Here is a 20,609-nt window from a genome sequence, read left to right on the forward strand (position 1 = left end):
TAAGAGCCTCAGCTGTAAAATATGGAAGAAGTCTTTGGTTAGTCACTTTCACATTTTTTTCAAGTTCAACAAAACAGATAAATACCAAGTTCAGAGTAAATCCCATAAGAGAGCTAGAGAAACAGTGAGAGGAAAGAAGGAAAGAGAAGTTGTGACTTAACAACAAAAAAAAATACCAAGTCAGTCTAAGACAACCAAAAAAAAAAAGTCTGTGTATCACAGCCCTCCCCTTTGAAGAAAGTCTCACAACTTATTTTGCCATAGAGGAAGAAAAATGTTACAATATCTCGTGAACCAATCAGCGACACTGAAGGCCTCAAACCAGGAAACCTTTAAAGTGTAGTATTTTAAATTGTGCAAGTGAGACTTCAGTCTCTCAGCGAGTGTTTCTTCCCTGTGCTTGCAGGATGGAAAAGCAGATGTGAAGTCCCTCATGGCGAAGTTTAACACCGGGGGCAACCCCACGGAGGAGGTCTCCGTCAACAACCGGCCCTTCAAGGTCCCGGGACAAAACTCCCCCTCAGGAGTCCAAGCCAAAAAGAACTTGTTCAACAACCAAGGAAACGCGAGCCCTCCTGCAGGACTGAGCAACGTGCCCAAGTTTGGATCCCCCAAGCCACCTTTGGGGGTGAAACCTTCTCCCGAGGAAAAGCCTGACAAGGAGCCCAAGCCCCCATTTCTAAAGCCAACGGGAGTGAGTCCCAGGTTTGGACCACAGGCTAACTCGGCCACCAGAGACTCCGAGGTGAAAGCAGGATTTCTGAAACCTGTAGGCCCCAAGCCCATCAACTTACCAAAAGAAGACGCCAAACCTGCATTTCCCTGGCCTCCTGGGACTAAACCTTCACTTCCCAGTGTAAACCAAGACCATGACTTAAAACCAGGCCCCAAGCCGGGGTCAATGCCTCCAGCCCTGGAAAATGAACCAAAACAAGTCTTATCAAAGTTGTCTGGGGCAAAAGGCAAGTTTCTGTCAGCCTCACAAGATCTGGACCCCAAGCCCCTCTTCCCCAAACCTGTCTTTGGCCAGAAGCCACCCATGAATACAGAGGATCCCCAGGAAGATGAGAGCCCCACCAAGACTGCGGCTCCACAGAGAGGGCCCCTGGCCCCCCTGGCAGCCAAGGCCAAGTCTGGCCCTTTGAAACCAGCCAGGGAAGAGCCAGAGAATAAAGAGCACGGAGGTGAGACATCAGTATCTCCTTTTCCTGGAGTTGTTCTGAAACCTGCTGCAAACAGAGGGGCCCCTGGAGGCCTCCCCAAAAATACTGAAGAGAAAAGAGAAGATAGGAAGATGGACGCAGCTAAGAACATCTTCCTGAACAAAATTACTCAGGAAGAGTCGGCCTCTGGGGCTCCTCCTGCCAAGTTCTCGAAGACCCCTTCGAAGCTGACATTGACAGGGCCCTGGAGCCAAAGTCAAGACAAGGAAAAGGGGGACAAGAATTCAGCGACCCCCAAGCAGAAACCCCTGCCTTCCTTGTTTACCCTGGGACCCCCTCCACCAAAACCCAGCAGACCACCCCACGTTGACCTGTCGAAATTCCGAAAAGCCACTTCTGGAAACAGTGAGTTCTTTTCTCCTTTGTTATTTCATATGTTTTGCTTCCCATCAGAGGGTGTTCTAGCTTCTGGGTAAAAATTTGTAACAAGGAATGATGTAACAAAATTTGTAACAAGGAATGTAACAAGTACTCCTGTGTCTATGATGACTTTTTCTTGGTGGTTTCTTTTTTCTGGTATGGGACTTCTGAGAGTGTTGAAATCCTTAGTTCTATTCTGTGAGGAAGTGCCTTGAGGGGGCTGGTTTGGGGGCTTGGGGAGGAATACATCCATTTGATTACTAGGTAGTTTTGCTTAATGATGACCATTTCCTTTACTTCCTTTCTTGGATTTCATTTCTGTTGAATTTAGAGTGAGATGTGTTCCCTCCAGTACCACAAAGGCATTAGAAGGTGAGCCAACCTCTGAGTCAAGTGGCTGAGCCCGGAGGACATTTGACTGTCACGGCTGCAGGGTGCCCTGGCATCCAGCGAGTAGAGCCCAGGGACGCTGCTAAAAACCCTACAGTACACAGGACAGCTCCTCCCAACAAAGAATTACCCAGGCCCGAATGTCAACCGTGCAGAGGTTGAGAAACCTTGTCACAAATGATTTTAAATGTCCCCAAATTGATCATGTGTCTCCTAAGTCCAGTATTCAAAGAAGAGATGCAAAGGACTCATGAAATGGCACTTACTGTTTTATATTTTAGCTGTTGTTTTTCAGTCAGCATAAAGTTTTCTGAACATTCCTGATTGCTTAAGTAGTACTTTAGGGTAATAAGCCAGACAGAGGGACACATTATTTTCCTCCTAGGTAAATAGCTTAATTTTCTATCAGAGATGTTACCACCCTGCTATGGCAAACAATAAAAGTTGATCCTGAATGACTTGGTAAAGATTGGTAATCCTTTGAGTGATGAAAGAAGCTCACTTATGCTTGAAATGATTAAGACTTTAGAAAAAGAATGTGCAATTGTTGTTTATCATGAGAAAAGGAAAAGGATGGTTACAAGTGACCACACCACTACTAGATATATCTTTTTTTACTTCCAAGAGTGTGATCTATTTAAAGCAATTCTGAGTATAAAGGTAGTTTGTTTTATTTTGGTCCTGTAGAAGCATTTTGCAATATGTCACTTTCCTAAGATCAGTATTCTCTATGTCAAACCACAGATTACTAATCAAATGCCCCATTAATCACTCACATTGAAAAAGTTTGAAATAACCCCACGATCATCTGTTTTCTAGAACGAGTCAGTCTTGTTCCACTTATGTCCTCATATGTCATCCATCATGTGCTAATTCTAATACTGATCCGTAACTCAGAAATGTTTGGGTTTTTTTTTTAATCTTCTAAAGGACCCTTTCTAATTCCCTGTCTTAATTTTTCTGTGCTTCAGGTAAAAATGAGCTATCATAACCACCATTTTATGGCTCTGACTTCATGTCAAAGAAACTGTCCTGATGCAAAATAGAAATCCTTGAGAGGTTTCTTCCACGTCCGCCATCTTTATTTCCACCGCACTGCCTGGTTTGAATGGTGGTACTCAGACGTCTGCTGTTGCACTGTTGGAATGCCAGTGAAGCCCTCTTTGGCTTCTGTAGTCCCAGCAAGGTCAGCCTGGAGCTGATTTTCAGTGAAATACAGCTTCCAGAGACTCAAGCAAAATTGCTTAGGAAGTCAAGTTGATCCTTGCCCTCTTTCTCCTTCTCCTTGCAACCCTGTCCCCATCCTGATGTGCCTCCCCACTGCTCAAGTGTTCCATGACACAGTAGGACTCTAAATCTTCTCATCAACGTACCCCAGCTCTACCCTCTGATCCCTTGATACATATTATGCTTCAAACTGTTCCCTCTTCATCCACCTCTTCCAGAAATCAAAACTCAATCTTTTATTTTTTCTTTTGGTGGGAGGTGGGATTCTGAATTTTTAGAAAAATATTTTATGTTGGGGTGTAGGTGATTAGCAATGTTGTGATAGTTTCAGGCAAATGGCAAAGGGACTCAGCCATACATATATGTGTGTGTCCATTCTCCCCTAAACTCCCCTCCCATCCAGGCTGCCCCATAACATTGAGCAGAGGTCCCTATCCTAATACAGTAGGTCTTTATTGGTTATCTATTTTAAATATTGCAGCATATACATGTCAGTCCCAAGCTCCCTAGCTGGCTTTTCCCCCATCTTTCCCCCAAGGTAACCATAAATTCAAAACTCAATCTTCTTAATTTGAATTGACATCAAGTTGTTGTCAGTATAAAGCAATCCAATTCATAACTAATTCTGAGTAACACCCCTTTACAGCATTCACAATTTTAAAAAAGCATTTAATTTTTAACTTATTTTTTAAGTAGAAATTATATCTGACTCAAAAACAACAGCTATAACATGATATACAGTGAAAAGCACTTTTAGTCAGTCCCCACCATTTGCTGGGTCTCCACAGAAACCACTCTTCTAATTGGTATATTTGTCCAAAGTTTCTTTATGCTTACCCAAGCAAATATAAATATAGATATTAATCCTCTTGCCTTTTACTGAAGAAATAAAATTCAGTATGCATTGCTTTGATCCTTTGATTGTATTTTTAAAATAAAAATACAATCCCTGCCTATCTTTACACATTTTAATAAGAGGTTACTGTTGAGCTGCATAATATTCAGGTACATGGATGACTCACCTAATTGATATAACAATTTGTATTGTTTTTAAACTTTTGCTCCTCAAAACAGTGCTGCAGAAATTAACTTTGTATATGCGTCACAAAAATGAACACTTGTTTCCTGAACACCGAGACTTTCTTAATAGTCAGGTCTGCTGACTCCTAATCCCACACTGCTATGGTTCCATACTAAGTAGTTTAGCATTCTGTTTAGGAAGGTTAAAAAAATACCAGAGTTTTAAAGTGTATCATAGTATTCAAATTAATTGAAGCTTCATCTAACTCTGTAGGTTTTCAAAACTCTAGAACTTTTTTCTTAACCTTCTACTTGATTCATTCCTTTCCAGGTTCACGTTTAATTCCTTAAAACTCTTTTCCAAATCTACCTTCCATCTTTTATCATTTTTGTCCAATATATCAGCCAGTAAGGAGATTTCCCTGGTGGTCCAGGGGTTAAGACTATGCTTTCCAGTGCAGGGGGACACAGATTCAATCCCTGTTTTGGAAGCTAAAATCCCATATGCCTCATGGCCAAAAAGCCAAATCATAAAACAGAAGCAATATTGTAACAAATTTAATAAAAACTTTAAAAATGGTCCACATAAAAAAAAAAAGAAAACCTTTAAAAATAAAAAGAATGCTTATTATTGATTGAGGACTTGTTACATATTAGATACACGCTGCTGCTGCTGCTAAGTCGCTTCAGTCGTGTCCGACTCTGGCGACCCCATAGACAGCAGCCCACCAGACTCCACCGTCCCTGGGATTCTCCAGGCAAGAACACTGGAGTGGGTTGCCATTTCTTTCTCCAGTGCATGAAAGTGAAAAAATAAAGTGAAGTCGCTCAGTCGTGTCCGACTCCTAGCGACCCCATGGACTGCAGCCCACCAGGCCCCTCTGTCCATGGGACTTTCCAGGTAAGAGCACTGGAGTGGGGTGCCGTTGCCTTCTGTTTATTCCTCCTAAGAAACCAATGGAAATGGGAATTCTACCTGGAAACTAAAGCTCAGAGAGGTTAGGGGACTTGCCCAAATCCACAATGTGACTAGGCAGAGAAATTGGTCCTGGACATTGAGTACAGTCCTCCTGTCTCTCTGATTTCAGAGCCTGTGACCCCCTCATCACCCTCCCTGCTACTCTCCCTCCTTGAAACATAAGATATTATGAAATAATAAATCAAGCATAAATGAAACCCACAGAATCTTTATCCTTCTCCGTTTCTCTGACCTTTGGTTAAAAATTGTCATTTTTTTGTTTTGCTATAAATACCACCATAAATACCATAAATAATAACCATGTGGACAGAGAACAGTCTGTTTAACATTATCTATTTGGAGCACAGAAATAATATATTCTTGTTAGTTGTTTAAATTTGTCTTCCCAACCAAGTCTAATTGGAATTTAGTATTCATACTCTATCAGTTCAGTTCAGTTCAGTTGCTCAGTCGTGTCTGACTCTTCGCGACCCCATGAATTGCAGCATGCCAGGCCTCCCTGTCCATCACCAACTCTCAGAGTTCACTCAAACTCATGTCTATCGAGTCGGTGATGCTATCCAGCCATCTCATCCTCTGTCATCCCCTTCTCCTCCTGCCCCCAATCCCTCCCAGCATCAGTCTTTTCCAGTGAGACAACTCTTTGCACGAGGTGGCCAAAGTATTGGAGTTTCAGCTTTAGCATCAGTCCTTCCAAAGAACACCCAGGACTGATCTCCTTTAGGATGGACTGGTTGGATCTCCTTGCAGTCCAAGGGACTCTCAAGAGTCTTCTCCAACACCACAGTCTAAAAGCATCAATTCTCTGGCGCTCAGCTTTCTTCACAGTCCAACTCTCATATCCATACATGACCACTGGAAAAACCATAGCCTTGACTAGACAGACCTTTGTTGGCAAAGTAATGTCTCTGCTTTTTAATATGCTATCTAGGTTGGTCATAACTTTTCTTCCAAGGAGTAAGCGTCTTTTAATTTCATGGCTGCAGTCACCATCTGCAGTGATTTTGGAGCCCCCCAAAATAAAGTCTGACACTGTGTCCACTGTTTCCCCATCTATTTCCCATGAAGTGATGGGACCAGATGCCATGATCTTCCTTTTCTGAATGTTGAGCTTTAAGCAAACCTTTCACTCTCCTCTTTCACTTTCATCAAGAGGCTTTTTAGTTCCTCTTCACTTTCTGCCATAAGGGTGGTGTCATCTGCATATCTGAGGTTATTGATATTTCTCCCGGCAATCTTGATTCCAGCTTGTGCTTCTTCCAGCCCAGTGTTTCTCATGATGTACTCTGCATATAAGTTAAATAAGCAGGATGACAATATACAGCCTTGATGTACTCCTTTTCCTATTTGGAACCAGTCTGCTGTTCCATGTCCAGTTCTTACTGTTGCTTCCTGACCTGCATACAGGTTTCTCAAGAGGCAGATCAGGTGGTCTGGTATTCCCATCTCTTTCAGAATTTTCCACAGTTTATTGTGATCTGCACAGTCAAAGGATTTGGCATAGTCAACAAAGCAGAAATAGATGTTTTTCTGGAACTCTCTTGCTTTTTCCATGATCCAGCGGATGTTGGTAATATGATCTCTGGTTCCTCTGCCTTTTCTAAAACCAGCTTGAACATCTGGAAGTTCACGGTTCACGTATTGCTGAAGCCTGGCTTGGAGAATTTTGAGCATTACTTTACTAGCGTGTGAGATGACTGCAATTGTGTGGTAGTTTGAGCATTCTTTGGCATTGCCTTTCTTTGGGATTAGAATGAAAACTGACCTTTTCCAGTCCTGTGGCCACTGCTGAGTTTTCCAAATTTCCTGGCATATTGAGTGTAGCACTTGTATGGCATCATCTTTCAGGATTTGAAATAGCTCAACTGGAAATCCATCACCTCCACTAGCTTTGTTCATAGTGATGTTTTCTAAGGCCCACTTGACTTCACATTCCAGGATGTCTGGCTCTAGGTGAGTGATCACACCATCGTGATTATCTGGGTCATGAAGATCTTTTTTGTACAGTTCTTCTGTGTATTCTTGCCACCTCTTCTTAATATCTTCTGCTTCTGTTAGGTCCATACCATTTCTGTCCTTTATCGAGCCCATCTTTGCATGAAATGTTCCCTTGGTATCTCTAATTTTCTTAAAAAGATCTCTAGTCTTTCCTATTCTGTTGTTTTCCTCTTTTCTTTGCACTGATCACTGAGGAAATCTTTCTTATCTCTCTTTGCTATTCTTTGGAACTCTGCATTCAAATGCTTATATCTTTCCTTTTCTCCTTTGCTTTTTGCTTCTCTTCTTTTCACAGCTATTTGTAAGGCCTCCCCAGACAGCCATTTTGCTTTTTTGTATTTCTTTTCCATGGGGATGGTCTTGATCCCTGTCTCCTGTACAATGTCACGAACCTCCATCCATAGTTCATCAAGCAGTCTATCAAATCTAGTCCCTTAAATCTATTTCTCACTTCCACTGTATAATCATAAGGGATTTGATTTAGGTCATACCTGAATGGTCTAGTGGTTTTCCCTACTTTCTTCTATTTAAGTCTGAATTTGGCAATAAGGAGTTCATGATCCTTATCCACAGTCAGCTCCTGGTCTTGTTTCAGCTGACTGTATAGAGCTTCTCCATCTTTGGCTGCAAAGAATATAATCAATCTGATTTCGGTGTTGACCATCTGGTGATGTCCACGTGTAGAGTCTTCTCTTGTGTTGTTGGAAGAGGGTGTTTGCTATCATCAGTGTGTTCTCTTGGCAAAACTCTATTAGTCTTTGCTCTGCTTCATTCCGTATTCCAAGGCCAAATTTGCCTGTTAGCCCAGGTGTTTCTTGACTTCCTACTTTTGCATTCCCATCCCCTATAATGAAAAGGACATCTTTTTTGGGTGTTAGTTCTAAAAGGTCTTGGAGGTCTTTATAGAACCGTTCAACTTCAGCTTCTTCAGCGTTACTGGTAGGAGCATAGACTTGGATTGCTGTGAAACTGAATACTCCCTATAGCTTAACAATTACTTTTAACAAACTATATAACACATTGCAATAGAATTATTCTCAATTGAATGAAGCTTCAATACAAAATAAATATTTTATCTATACGAAATGACCCATTAGGTATATCTATTCCGTTACTTACTTGTAACCATAGCTTGAATATAACCTGTTACTTTTCTGAGCATGGGATGAATAGTTTTTCTTTTCTTTAGAATCACTGAAGGTACAAAAGCCTAAACTTAAAAAAAAAAAAATCCAAATATCAAAATGTTCTCTGAACTAACCTTTTCTCTGATTCCTTTTGGTTCCTGAGCTAGTAGTGAAAGACCTTCCTCCAAGACACCAATGTGTGTGCCTCACAGCAAAGTGTGAGTTGTTAAGGACCCCTAGCTGGACTGCAGGTGTGCATATAGGGGTTAATAAAACCTACCAGGAAACATTCAATCCAACCCTTTTTCTGGTCTTATTTTTAAAGCTAGAGAGAAACTAAAACTCGTCTTTCCATATGTTAGTTTTAAGAGTGATCAGCTCAGGGATTTTCCTGGTGGTCCAGTTGCTAAGACTCCATTCTCCCAGTGATAGGGGGGCAGATTCCCTGGTTGGGGACCTAGATCCCACATGCCACAACTGACAGTTTAAATGCCACAACTAAAAGATTCTGCAACAAAAATCAAAGATCCCTCATGCCGCAACTAAGACCCAGTGCAGTCAAATAAATAAATATCAAAAAAAAAAAAAAAAAAAAGAGAGAGAGAGAGGGAGAGAGAATGATTCCCTCATCATCTTGACAACTGAAGGGGTAAGGCCAGGGTGCCAGTGGGCAATAACCAAGGGCTAATGATATGGCTGACCCACTCCCTCTCCGTTTGTGTCACTTTAACTAATCCATTCTGCACTAACTTGGAACCAAAAGGTGCTTAGGTTATTTTCATCAGCAAGTCACTTGTTTCTAGGAGGGGCAAGATTTTCCATCTCAGACTCTGAAACTCTCATGTCTCTTCTCTTTCTCTCTCCTTTCATGTGTATTCTCTTAAAATCACCTTATTAGATTGTATATTTGAAAAATGTTTAATACCAGTGTGTGTTGATCCTAACCACTGCATGAAAAAGGATTCAATGCTCAAGCACATTTAAGAAGTGTGAGGCTGAGTGGGCCCTTAACAGCAGGATTTCCTCAAGCATTACTACACTGCTTTGCGCTTGGAATCTAAGAACAAGGTACCTAAAAACATCCCAGGACAATTCCTCTGAAACATCACGCTATTACTGAAAAAGCTGAATCAGATACTATGATCTTCTCATTCTTGGTCTTTCCTCTCCAAGGTCTAAACCTCTTTTGTTCTTCTAAAATAAACCAGCTCCTCAGTCTAATCCCTGTTCTCTTGAATAACCTATTCCATGCTGTATTATAACAGCATGCTTTGGGTGTTTTTATCCAATATTTTTAACACTATTATAAACAATCTTCATGGTCTTTGTTTTTATATCCTGGCATATAATTTTGCAGTAGAGAAATATGAAACCGCCCTGAACTCCCCTTTTTGAAAATGACTTGCTTTTCTGTCTGGATTCCCAAAGGAATTTCTGTCTTTACTAAGGTTTAAAATTTAGCCAAGATGTATCTGTGTCAGTCATTCTATCACCAGTATTTTCTGAGATAATATTCCTCTTAGTTCTCAGAGATTTTCTGGTCCATGTACATGGAGGGGTCACCACTTCTTTTGATCTAACTCATGGATGACAAATACGTCTACTTTAATCCAGTGTGATAAATGTTTCTTCCCCTCAGAGCTGTGATTTGAGTTCTGAGTATTGCTTTTAATCAGCTCACTGCAAAATGAAGATGAGCTGTGCTGGTCTTGAGGGCAGTCTTTGTGGGGGACAGGAATGCTGTTCCATTTTCTGACATCTTGTTTAGAGCATGTGCACAGGCAAGGCCAACCATAGCAACTCATTCCCCACTCTGTCTCTGGGAAAATCCTGTTGTGGTATTTAGGGCTTCATACTATAGATTTTGCCTTGACCTTCCCCAGGCTTCATTCCACTTCTCCAAGCTGGAGTGTATTAGGGAGCATCCGCAGACTTCCCTAGAATAACTGTCTCCCCTATCACCACCACCACGCCATCTTGCTTCTGAGCCCACATAACAAGTGGGAAGCCTCACTTGCCTCCTGTGGCACCAGACTCTTCTGTTTCTTTCCTTAGTCACTAATTTTTAAAGTTTATTCAATGAAGTTATTTTCCTTTTCTTGTGCAGTGGCTGCAACTGAGTTTGGGAGAATGTTTATCTTGCCTTATTTCATTTTTCCTATTTTATTTGGTAATTAGAAGAGAGACATCCTGTAAGTCCCTCCCTCATTGTTCAATACCAACTAAGTATTTCAGCTATAATCCAGGAGTCAGCAGTATTTCCAAAGGGACCTTGTGAAGTTCACCCCTTGGCAAGACAGGCAGCAAGATGACAGAAAGGAAACTCATGTGACTTTGAGTGCCTGTGGAGAGCTTTGTTGTGGACCCTCTGGACTGGGCTCACTGGTCAGGGACACTTGCATGACCACTCCCTCCTACCCCCCACCAAGTCTCCTATTCTGGGGAGTCTTCAGGACACAATCAAGAAGGGTGAGGGGGCTACCCGATGGAGGCTTCCCTCAGACAGTGATGGCGTCTGACCTCTACCAACTACAAAACCCTGAGAGCAGTCATATTTTAAGCCTTAACATCCAATCAGTTTATATTTAGACTAAGAGAGGAATTGAATACTGGCTAGGAAGATGAACCAGGAAAAGGAAAAGACCACCGGGCTGACTCCTGGGGAAGGCAGAGTCCCCCTCTCCAGGGCCACTGTCACCAGTAAAAGTCCCCTCAGAATATTGACGTTCCTGTTTTCTTGCTGGGGCATCAAAATTCATTCTTAATGGCTCAGGCACCAGCTAGTCTTTTACTATTAATTTTGACACAGTTATCCATTCTTATCATTTAACTCACAGGGAAAAGTTTCCTTTCAGTGATAGTCACCGTGCCTGTAAGACAGACTGTTGCTTTTCCTCATTATGAGAAGAGAAATTTCGGTAAAACCCAGTTTGAAGCAACATGCCATGACTTACCCTGATATAATAATTCTTCCTGTGACCAACGGGCAGAAATTGGCATATTTTAAAGCCACTAACAAAGCAAAATATGGAAATATTGCACAACCAACTGACATTATATTAGCATTCACGTAATATATGTGCTAGATCAGAAAAGCTATGGCCACTTATAACATAAATGAATATATTGTTTTATAATGACTGACTGGCTCACTTACTCTTAAAGTATGAAATGCATACAAAATGATTTAATATATAACAAATGTGGTCCATAGTATTTAATTCTTTAAATAAGCATGCAAAGCTGTTCAGAGAGTAAATCCTAAGAGTTCTCATCACAAGGAAAAACTATTTTTCTATTTCTTTAATTTTTATATATACTCCATGATGGATGTTCAGTAAACCTATTTTGGTAATCTTCTCATGCTGTATATGTCTAATTATTTTGTTGGACTCCTTAAACCTACACAGTACTGTATGTCAATTATATTTCAATAAAACAGGCAAAAGTTAAACATGCAACCCATAGAGATAAAAGCAATAAAATGAAATTGCAATTTACTTGAGGACAGAAGGGGGTAAAAAATAAAGTCACAGCTAAGAGTCAAATACAAATATATATGAGTCTCATGATCAAATACCTGCAAGCTTTTCCTTAATTTCAATTGTGCTTACACTTTAAAAAGTTTTTAAAAACCTTAGATAGGAAGATTGGCACAAACATACATTCAGTCCAGTTACTGGACAAGAGAACTCTTGCTTCATATAATCTGCTAAAATAATTTCCAATCCAAGCCAAAGAAACCCTTTATATTTTTTTCAAAGAATTGGAATTTCATGATATTCATTTGCCATTGAAGGCTCCTTTTTTAACTCCCGATAATAGCTATTTTTGAATATGATGAGTTCGAATGCAAAAAATACCTCTTTGTGCATGTATGTTTTATTCTCAAAACAAAATGAATTAACTTTGATAACACAAGAATAGCTCCAGAAAAGCAAAATATGCCTCAGGAGCAGAAATCCAGCTACTTGATTTTGTAAAAAAATACCTGAAAATACTTTCTCCTTTTATTAAAAGAGTAAGCATAATCGACTGAGCGACTAAAGTGAACTGAAGCATAATCATGATGGTTTGGCATGGCTCTAAAGCCCAGAGAACCATCTAGAGCAATAGATTGTTTTTCCTACATATGAGAAACAAAAAAGAAAAAAAAGTCCATACACTGGAGAATCCAACTGCTATATTAACTAGTAAATACGTAGGCAAGAAACCTATTTCTCTTCCATTTAAATTGCCGCTAAAGAAAACAGATTATACTTCATGTTGTCTGGCAAAGCACAGGTAGAAAAAAACACCCAAAGATGCTATCAAGAAAAAGTAACCGAAGATGAGACATCTGTTGTAGAAAAAAACAATCTGTACAAAAACCCATGTGAGGTTTTTCTTTCCCCAAAGTAAGAACTTGCATTGTAGAATTAGCTGTTTGCATTTGTTAACAGAAGCCTGCATCTCTCTGCAGCTGTGTTCCTGAACACCGCAACAGCTCTTCTGGCCAGCATGCTCCCAGCAACCGGGGCAGGTGTTTCTCCAGGGGCCACAGTGGGTCTGTTGAGGTAGAGAGGGGCACAGGGAAGTTCTTGCCACGTAACACCCGCCACTCTCTTTTCTTGGTTTTCTTTTCTTAGAGCAATAAGATAGCTCATCTGATTTTCCGAAGCAACCCCTGTGGTGATTGGATTACTGCAACCAGGCAGCTAAAAATCTGTCCCTGTAAAGTGGCAAGGCAGATAAATATCACAGAGATCCGAGGAGTATTTGAGTGTCTGTTCCCCTCATCTAGAATGAAAGTTGTTCAACTGTTGTTAGGTGGGGAAAGAAGCTTCTAGGCATTACTCTAGTAATGCCCAAAAGAGTCTCTCTCAGTGGTTTGTTTTTAAACCCTACAATAGTTCCTATTTCTCTTCCAAATTGTCACCTTAAACAAGTTGAGATACATCACGTGTTCTCAGTTATTAAGGGTCTAGTCTACAACTTCTCCCTGTTCTCCAGTCTTTAGCTTCTCATTCATCTAGATGGGGTAAGAAGGCCACACACACACACACACACACCCCACACACAATATAGCCTTGACTGGCTCCTCAGCCATTTTCTTTCAAAAGCTGTTTTATATGGAAGGAATTTTAGGCAAGTCTATAAAATACGGTTCAGTTGTTCATGTTACTCTCGGTTAAAGAGGATTTTGTAGACCAGATAAAAACAGTTTGACAAGCAGGAAATCTCACACTTTAAGAAGCTGTCTTTGATTCCTCTTAAGGCTTGAGTTCTCAGCCCTCAGGAGGAGGAGTTAGTCGTGCTCTGGCTGAGTGGCATGCAAGGTTTCTAGATCACTATCTTCTGCTGATCTCTATCTACCACTTAGGAACGCCCGCTTTCTCTACTGACTCTGAGTGATTGTCTAATAGTCCCTCTGTTTGAGTGAACATAGTTTCTTAGGCAGTGCAGCCTGCTATTACAAAAATATCATCAACTGGTGACTTTGCAACAACAGACACTTATTGCTTACAATTCTGGAGGATGGAAAGTCCAAGATCAAAGCACCAACAGATTCAGAGTCTGGTGAGAGCCCACTTCCTGGTTCATAGGTGGCTGTTTTCTCTGTGTCCTTACATGGCAGAAGGAGATAGAAAATTCTCTGGAGTCTCTTTTTTAAAGGCATTACTCCCATTCATGAGGGTTTCACTCTCTTAACCTAATTACCTCCCAAAGTTTCCAAATATCATCACAATAGGGATTAGGTTTCATGTAAATTTTGGAGGAACACAAACATTCCTCTGCCGCTCAAATTTGCAAATGACAGCCCACCACTCCCCCAGCCGTCAGCTTCCCTCCTATTTTCTTGCTTTGTTCTTCATTCTCATCTTCTAAGCTATGTTTCCTTTTTAAAAATCTTATTCTTTTCTATCCCTCTCCACCATCAACACAAATCTCTTTATTTTGGGGACAGTGAAGCCTGGGGAATAAAACCTGCAGAAAAGCTGAGGTTTATGGAGGCATGAGGCTCAAAGAGGTGGCTGAATTCTGAACTACTAAGAAAGCATGGCTTAATACATGCGTCAACGTGATTTGAAATGGAAGAGCTAAAATAGGAAATAAAAGTTTCTAACATGCTCCTGAAAAATCTGGATGAAGTTCATTCCAAACTCCAGCCTAGGTTTCATGGACAAATTTAATGGTCCCCACAGAAGATAAAGGAATAACCATGTGACCTGAATTCTCAAGGTCATTTCTTGCTTTAAGCTCCTGAGTCTAAATGGGATCATTTAGCAACTGCCGCCCTGACCCTGTTCCATACCGCAACACCCAAACAAGACCTGACTCTTTCCTTTAATTTTCACTGTGAACCACTCACTGAAGGCAAGAGTGTGCGTGAGTGACAGACTTCAGTAAAGGTGTGTGGAGGAGTTCACATGGCTAGAGGTGTAAGATGGAACTTTGGCAACCATCATTCTTCAAAAGTAGCTGGGCATTTTGCAACTCAATCTTCTGTCCCCACCACAGTGACTCACCTTCTTCTTTCTTTTCCTCACTTCTTTGACTCCTCTTTCTCAATGGCAAAGAGAAATGAGAACACTCTTTCCATTTTCTTATTCAGAAAAGTTCAGTTGTCTCTAATCCGAACCCTGGAACTCAGCTGGGGTCTTCCTTTGCACATAAGCAGGAGTTTCGTATTCAAAGGCCATCTCATCGTCTCTTGTGAGTGGAAGGAGTTTGCAGGAAGGGATGGCCAGGGGTGGGGACAGCAGAAATGGTTTTATTTTATATTGTGGTTGATATGCATTTTATTACTAGAAAAAAAATTGATGATGAATAGAATCGATCCAGTAGAGTTTGGTTGGTCCCGATAGAAGTACAGGAACTGAATTGTTCCAAATAGTACTATAGTCAGTCAGGTTGTTTTATTCTTTTGTTTACTTTCAGTGTCTAATAACCAGGGATTCTTTAAAACTTAAGAGTGCTGGAGAGTGGTTTTCTTCTATCAGATCTGGGATTTGCAAGTTTTCACACTTTTGCCTGAGTTAAAATGTTACAAGGACAGCCATGGAAACCTATGTCCCTTACTTGTCTTCCAGATCATCGTGACACTAAATGGGCCCTAAAGAAAAAGATGACCAAAATGGATAGGCGTTCTAATCAACAGTGGATATGTCGTATATTCATAAGAAGTGAAGAGAACATCAAAGTTGGGTCTTAGTCCTTCAAAGTTTCTCAAACTTTAAATTGCTTAGGAATGCCCCTGAAGCTTCTAGTTCAAGAAGCCTGAGATGGAACCCAAGAATCAGAATAGTTACCAACATTACCAAGTGGTTCTGCTGCAAGTTGTTTCTGGACCACAGTTAAGATATACTGCTGTTTATGAGAACTGTTCCAGTCGGGGAGGGGTAAAGGGACTAATGGAAGAGGAAGGATTTCTAAGCCAGAGGTATTTTCCTGTAAACAAAAGGAATACTGAAACAATGAGACAGGATATTAGAAGTTAGTGATTACATCAAAACATGGAAATGACTGAGTGAATCAGGCATTAACTTGTGTGTTGCTGGATGACAGAGATATCCATGGGTGACTGGGGGTTTTTGGAACCCTCAGGAGCTTCAACTAGTTAGGCTGTTTTAAAGGCTGGTGGTTAAATCATTCACACCAGCTGGCTGGTACACCCCGGCTGCTGGCCAGCCTGGAGGAGTGCAGTGTACCCCCACAGAACACCTGTCATCAAGGACTCTTGCCACTTGCTCCCTCTATCTCCTTTCTTCCTTTTTTCTGTTCTCAATTCTCTTCTCTTTCCATTTCTTTTCTTCCCTCTGCCCCACAGTGGCTGTCAGATTAACTCAGATTAACTCATGCCACTTATAGTTACTATTCATCAAATTAAAAAACCTTATTTAGCACTACCGGTGGTATGTGTATGTGTGTGTGTGTGTGTGTGTGTTCTAGTCACACTGACTCTTTGTGACCCCATGGACTGTAGCCCAGTCTCTCCTCTGTCCATGGGATTCTCCAGGCAAGAATACTGGGCTGGGTTACCATTTCCTACTCTGGGGATCTTCCTGATCCAAGGATCAAACCCGCATCTCTTGCATCTCCTGCATTGCCAGGCCTGTTTTTTTTTTTAACCACTGTGCCACCTGGGAAGCCCCATTAGTGGTACTCAAGGCCAAGGAAAAAGTGCAGGTGCTCAGATAAAGAGACTTTGGAAACCTGAATAATTGTGTATCACTCTAAGAACTACCACTATATTCATGGCGGCCAGAATAACAGGGGAGCCTACAGTCCTGCCCAGGGTGGCCGCACTTGTTTCCTTGGGAGATCTCCATGCTTGGAGATTGTGGGGCCCCTCCACTGAAACTGACCAGGAGGGCCAAGGGATGAGCAGAGTTAAAAGCACTGGGTGTTTCTATGCCCTGAATCTGATCAGTGCCCAAGTGCAACTGTACTGGCCTAGCTACCCCTCCTTGTGCGTGCTGTGCCTGCTAAGTCACTTCAGTCATCCCTCACGACTTTGTGGGACCCTATGGACTGTAGCCTGCCAGGCTTCTCTGTCCATGGGATTCTCCAGGCAAGAATACTAGAGTGGGTTGCTGCTGTCCCCACCCCTGGCCATCCCAGAGATCAAACCCATGTCTCCATGTCTCCTACAGGGGCAGGCGGATTCTTTACTGCTAGCACCACCTGGGAATCCCAGTTACTTGCCTTTTCTGTTAATAAATAACTCGTTGCTTGGTAACAATGTTCATCTTTTTCTTTGCCAATGTTTAGTATGTTAATTTGCTGCTGCTAAGTCGCTTCAGTCATGTCCGACTCTGTGCCACCCCAGAGATGGCAGACCACCAAGCTCCCTGTCGCTGGGATTCTCCAGGCAAGAACACTGGAGTGGGTTGCCATTTCCTTCTCCAAGGCATGAAAGTGAAAAGTGAAAGTGAAGTCGCTCAGTCGTGTCCGACTCTTATCAACCCCATGGACTGCAGCCTACCAGGCTCCTCCATCCATGGGATTTTCCAGGCAAGAGTTCTGGAGTGGGGTGTCATCACCTTCTCTGAGTATGCTAATTTGCTAACCTTCAAAATAAGCCTATGTTCACATAGAACTTAGAAATTTAGCCAATGCAAAAGAAAACTAAACGTTTGTCTTAAAATAAAGGATGTCTTTCCTCTGTAATGCTGTTTTAGTTGATGTTCAAAGCCATGCAAATTTGGAGAAAAGTTGTCTCAAGCTTTCATGCTACAGACAGATTCCTGCTCTTATAAGCCTAATGAGAGAAGCAAAGGGTAGATGTGGCATGGAAAAAAAACACCGATTTTTTTCAATCTTGTCACTGTATTTTTGTAAGCTGGAAACTTTCTTTTTAATCTCACTGTTGAAGTTGGTACACGAGCTTGCAGAAAACCCTCTGAACACTCTGTGATCTATGAGAAAGTGAGATGTATTCTAAAGACGGTAGTGCTTTTTTGGTTTTGAAAAACGCAAGCGTTTACACAATTGTTTTTCATCAGGGAGAATTCAGAGCAGATGATCTGTTGCTAGAGACTCGGGTCTAGTACAAGCTCCACTACTTACTGTGACCCTAAGGAGGGTTCTTAGTTTCTCAAGCCTCCAGTTTTCTCATCTGTTAATGGAGATAAGAAATCAATTTTGTGTCATGGGATTGTTATGAGGATACAATGAAAAGGTGTAAAATATACTATTAAAGTTCCTGGTGTGTTGAGGTCCTTTAATGGACCGGAGCCTGGTGGTCCGGAGTCAACCAATAAGAAAGTAAAGGAGAGAGAAAGAGGCTGATATTCCTTGGTTTACGCAGAAAGCCAATAAAGCCCCTGCACGGGGATTGCTCTGTTCACTAAGGCCTCAGGCGCCCTCTTGATGGGGTGAAGGTGCAGAGAGCCTTCTCAAGAGGGTCTTAGAGGCCCGGGCAGGAAAGTGAACTCAGAGAGCCTCTGCGCTCCACGGGATCAGCCTGAAAAAGAGAGAGAGGGAGAGAGAGAGAGAGAGAAAGACACGGGGACCAGAGCTCTGATGGAGCACAGGTGTTTTAATCAACATGGTGTGGGCATATATACTGTCTTACATAGTAGTTATTCTCAGCAAAGATAAAGATTAAAATTCCAGACTTACAAAACATAGGCGATCCATATTAAAGAGAGAGATTTGTAAACAATCACTTTTACTGTATGGTTCACAAGACGGAAGAGGGTACTTATGACTGTATAGAAAAACTAACGAAGGAAATGCCTGGATTCCTCAGTCCCAGGACAATTCCTGAATATTCAGGAATTAATAAGGAACAGAGAATTCCTAACAGATCCAAAACAGCACACAGGAAGCCTCCTGTTAAATGCTTCCTGACACTGGTGTATTCTGAAGACTCAGATCATTAACAGCAATTTAATTACATTTATTAAAGGAGAAATGAAGATAATGTTCAAATAAAGACCTCATTGAAAAATAGATGAGTAATAGATGGCAGCCATCAGCAGTCACCTCGGGTATCAACCAGTACTAATAAGAAAGTCATCCAATTGTTGCAGACTTTAAATCACTTTTTATTTTGTTTCAATGCAAAATGCAAGATTTTCATTATCACAGTCTTAACTTGGTTCTCTTTGAGATGCAGTTATCATCCTGTATCCAAGTATTGCTGTCTTCTAGGTGTGAGTTCTACCATTTGTTCATTTCAGAGTCCTCCTTTCTTGGTGTTGGCTTTTCTTGAATTTGGGGAGATTCTTTGTGCGCAGGCTGGTAGTGGAGATTTAGTTAGACTGCTGTTTCTGTTTATGCAGTGGGCTCTGGGGGAAAGACAGAGTTCAGTGGAATGAGGGAGTAGCTGAGTGCTGGGGACAGGGCCTTGATGGCTTGTCTTCACCAGGACACCCCTTTTGTCCTGGGTATTGCACCTCGGGAGCTCTGCTCAGCTTCTCCCACCCAAGGACTCTGTCATTGTTCCCATGATTTCTGGTCATACTTATACTGCTTCATTCCCTCCAGGTACTCCCCCAAAGGCCCTTCTTGCCCCCAGAAATCTCTGTCTTTTGAGCGTAGAGCTCTCTGACTCTTTCATAGCCCTCTCTCTTGTGGTCCATTTGAGCTTCTGTTTCTTCTTTAAGTAGATCTCTTCTTCAAATCTGTTTTTAGGGATTCTTCATGGCTTTTAGGGATTCCTCACGGCTGGTCCATTGGTGGATTTACTTTCTTGCTTTACAGTATGTTTACAGTTTCTTTGTTTTTATCAATAATCTTTTCCACCATTTCTAGAGATTTGAGGTGAGCAGAGGTGCTAGGGTGGGTAATCTACCAGCCATTTGACTAGGAACGTTTAATCATATATCTAAGGGGAAAACGTTAGTAAGCCATTTAACTGTCGTAAAGCATCAAGATCAGAAAAAGCGCTTAACGGGCTGTCTTAAAAGAATCATCTAAAGTTTGAATTTACACAGTGTAGAAAACAGTGAAAAATGCAACCATCCTCACGTGTTGATAGTATGTATGTGTCAGTGTAGACCTGGTAATAATAAACGACAACCATCTTAAAGAAGATAATTGTTTACCTGGGCTTTTCACTTCTTGAATTATGTTACAAGAAAAACAATGTTTACATATAATGAGTACTCTTCCCTATTTATAAGGACTTATAAGATCTAAAGAAAGAGCTTTGAAAAATGTATCTGAGCACTTAAAGGGACACATAATTTGTTATTTGGCATTGTAAAAATTACATAGTCTCAAAAATGGATTTTTACTTGGATTCCAGACTTAAGGTATAAATGCTAACAGTATATAATCCAGAATCCAAGTTAATTAAAGCTGGGTCAAAATTGTTTTTATTTGAAGTGCTTTCCATTTACTTGGGGGGAGGGGAAATCATATAAATTAAAGTCAAAAGATGCCCATGGGATAAAAATTAATCTTTGATAAGTAAAATCGACACAATTTCTGTAAGATTTTATAGGTATATAGATTAGAATAGGTTGTGCATCATCTCTCACTTTTATTTTGGTGGGGAATTTTTTAAAGTTTTTATTGGAGTATACAGTTGATTTACAATGTTTTGTTAGTTTCAGGTATACCGCAAAATGAATCAGCTATATATACATGTACATATGTCCACTGTTTTTTAGATTGTTTTCCCATATAGGGCATTACAGAGTATTGAGTAACATTCCCTGTGCTACACATTAGGTCTTTTCTAGTTATCTATTTTATATATAGTAGTTTGCATGTGTTAATTCCAATCTCTCAGTTTATCCCTGCTTGCCTTTCCCCCCAATCTCTCACTTTTAAATGAACACTGATTCA

The 20,609-nt window shown here is 41.1% G+C and overlaps 1 protein-coding gene across 3 annotated transcripts in view; it reads left to right on the plus strand.

Annotated features, from left to right (window-relative positions):
- The first annotated feature begins 391 nt into the window (after window positions 1-391).
- FYB1 (FYN binding protein 1) overlaps window positions 392-20,609 on the plus strand; it is a 99,666-nt gene continuing 79,448 nt past the window's right edge. For all 3 annotated transcript variants that reach the window (XM_055554739.1, XM_055554737.1, XM_055554738.1), the window contains exon 1: window positions 392-1,568. In XM_055554739.1, coding sequence (XP_055410714.1) covers window positions 434-1,568 — 1,135 coding nt within the window. In that variant the 5' untranslated portion in view covers window positions 392-433. The remainder of the gene's footprint in view (window positions 1,569-20,609) is intronic.

This window comes from Bubalus kerabau, chromosome 18 (assembly GCF_029407905.1).
Source record: "Bubalus kerabau isolate K-KA32 ecotype Philippines breed swamp buffalo chromosome 18, PCC_UOA_SB_1v2, whole genome shotgun sequence".
Classification (NCBI taxonomy): Eukaryota; Metazoa; Chordata; class Mammalia; order Artiodactyla; family Bovidae; genus Bubalus; species Bubalus kerabau.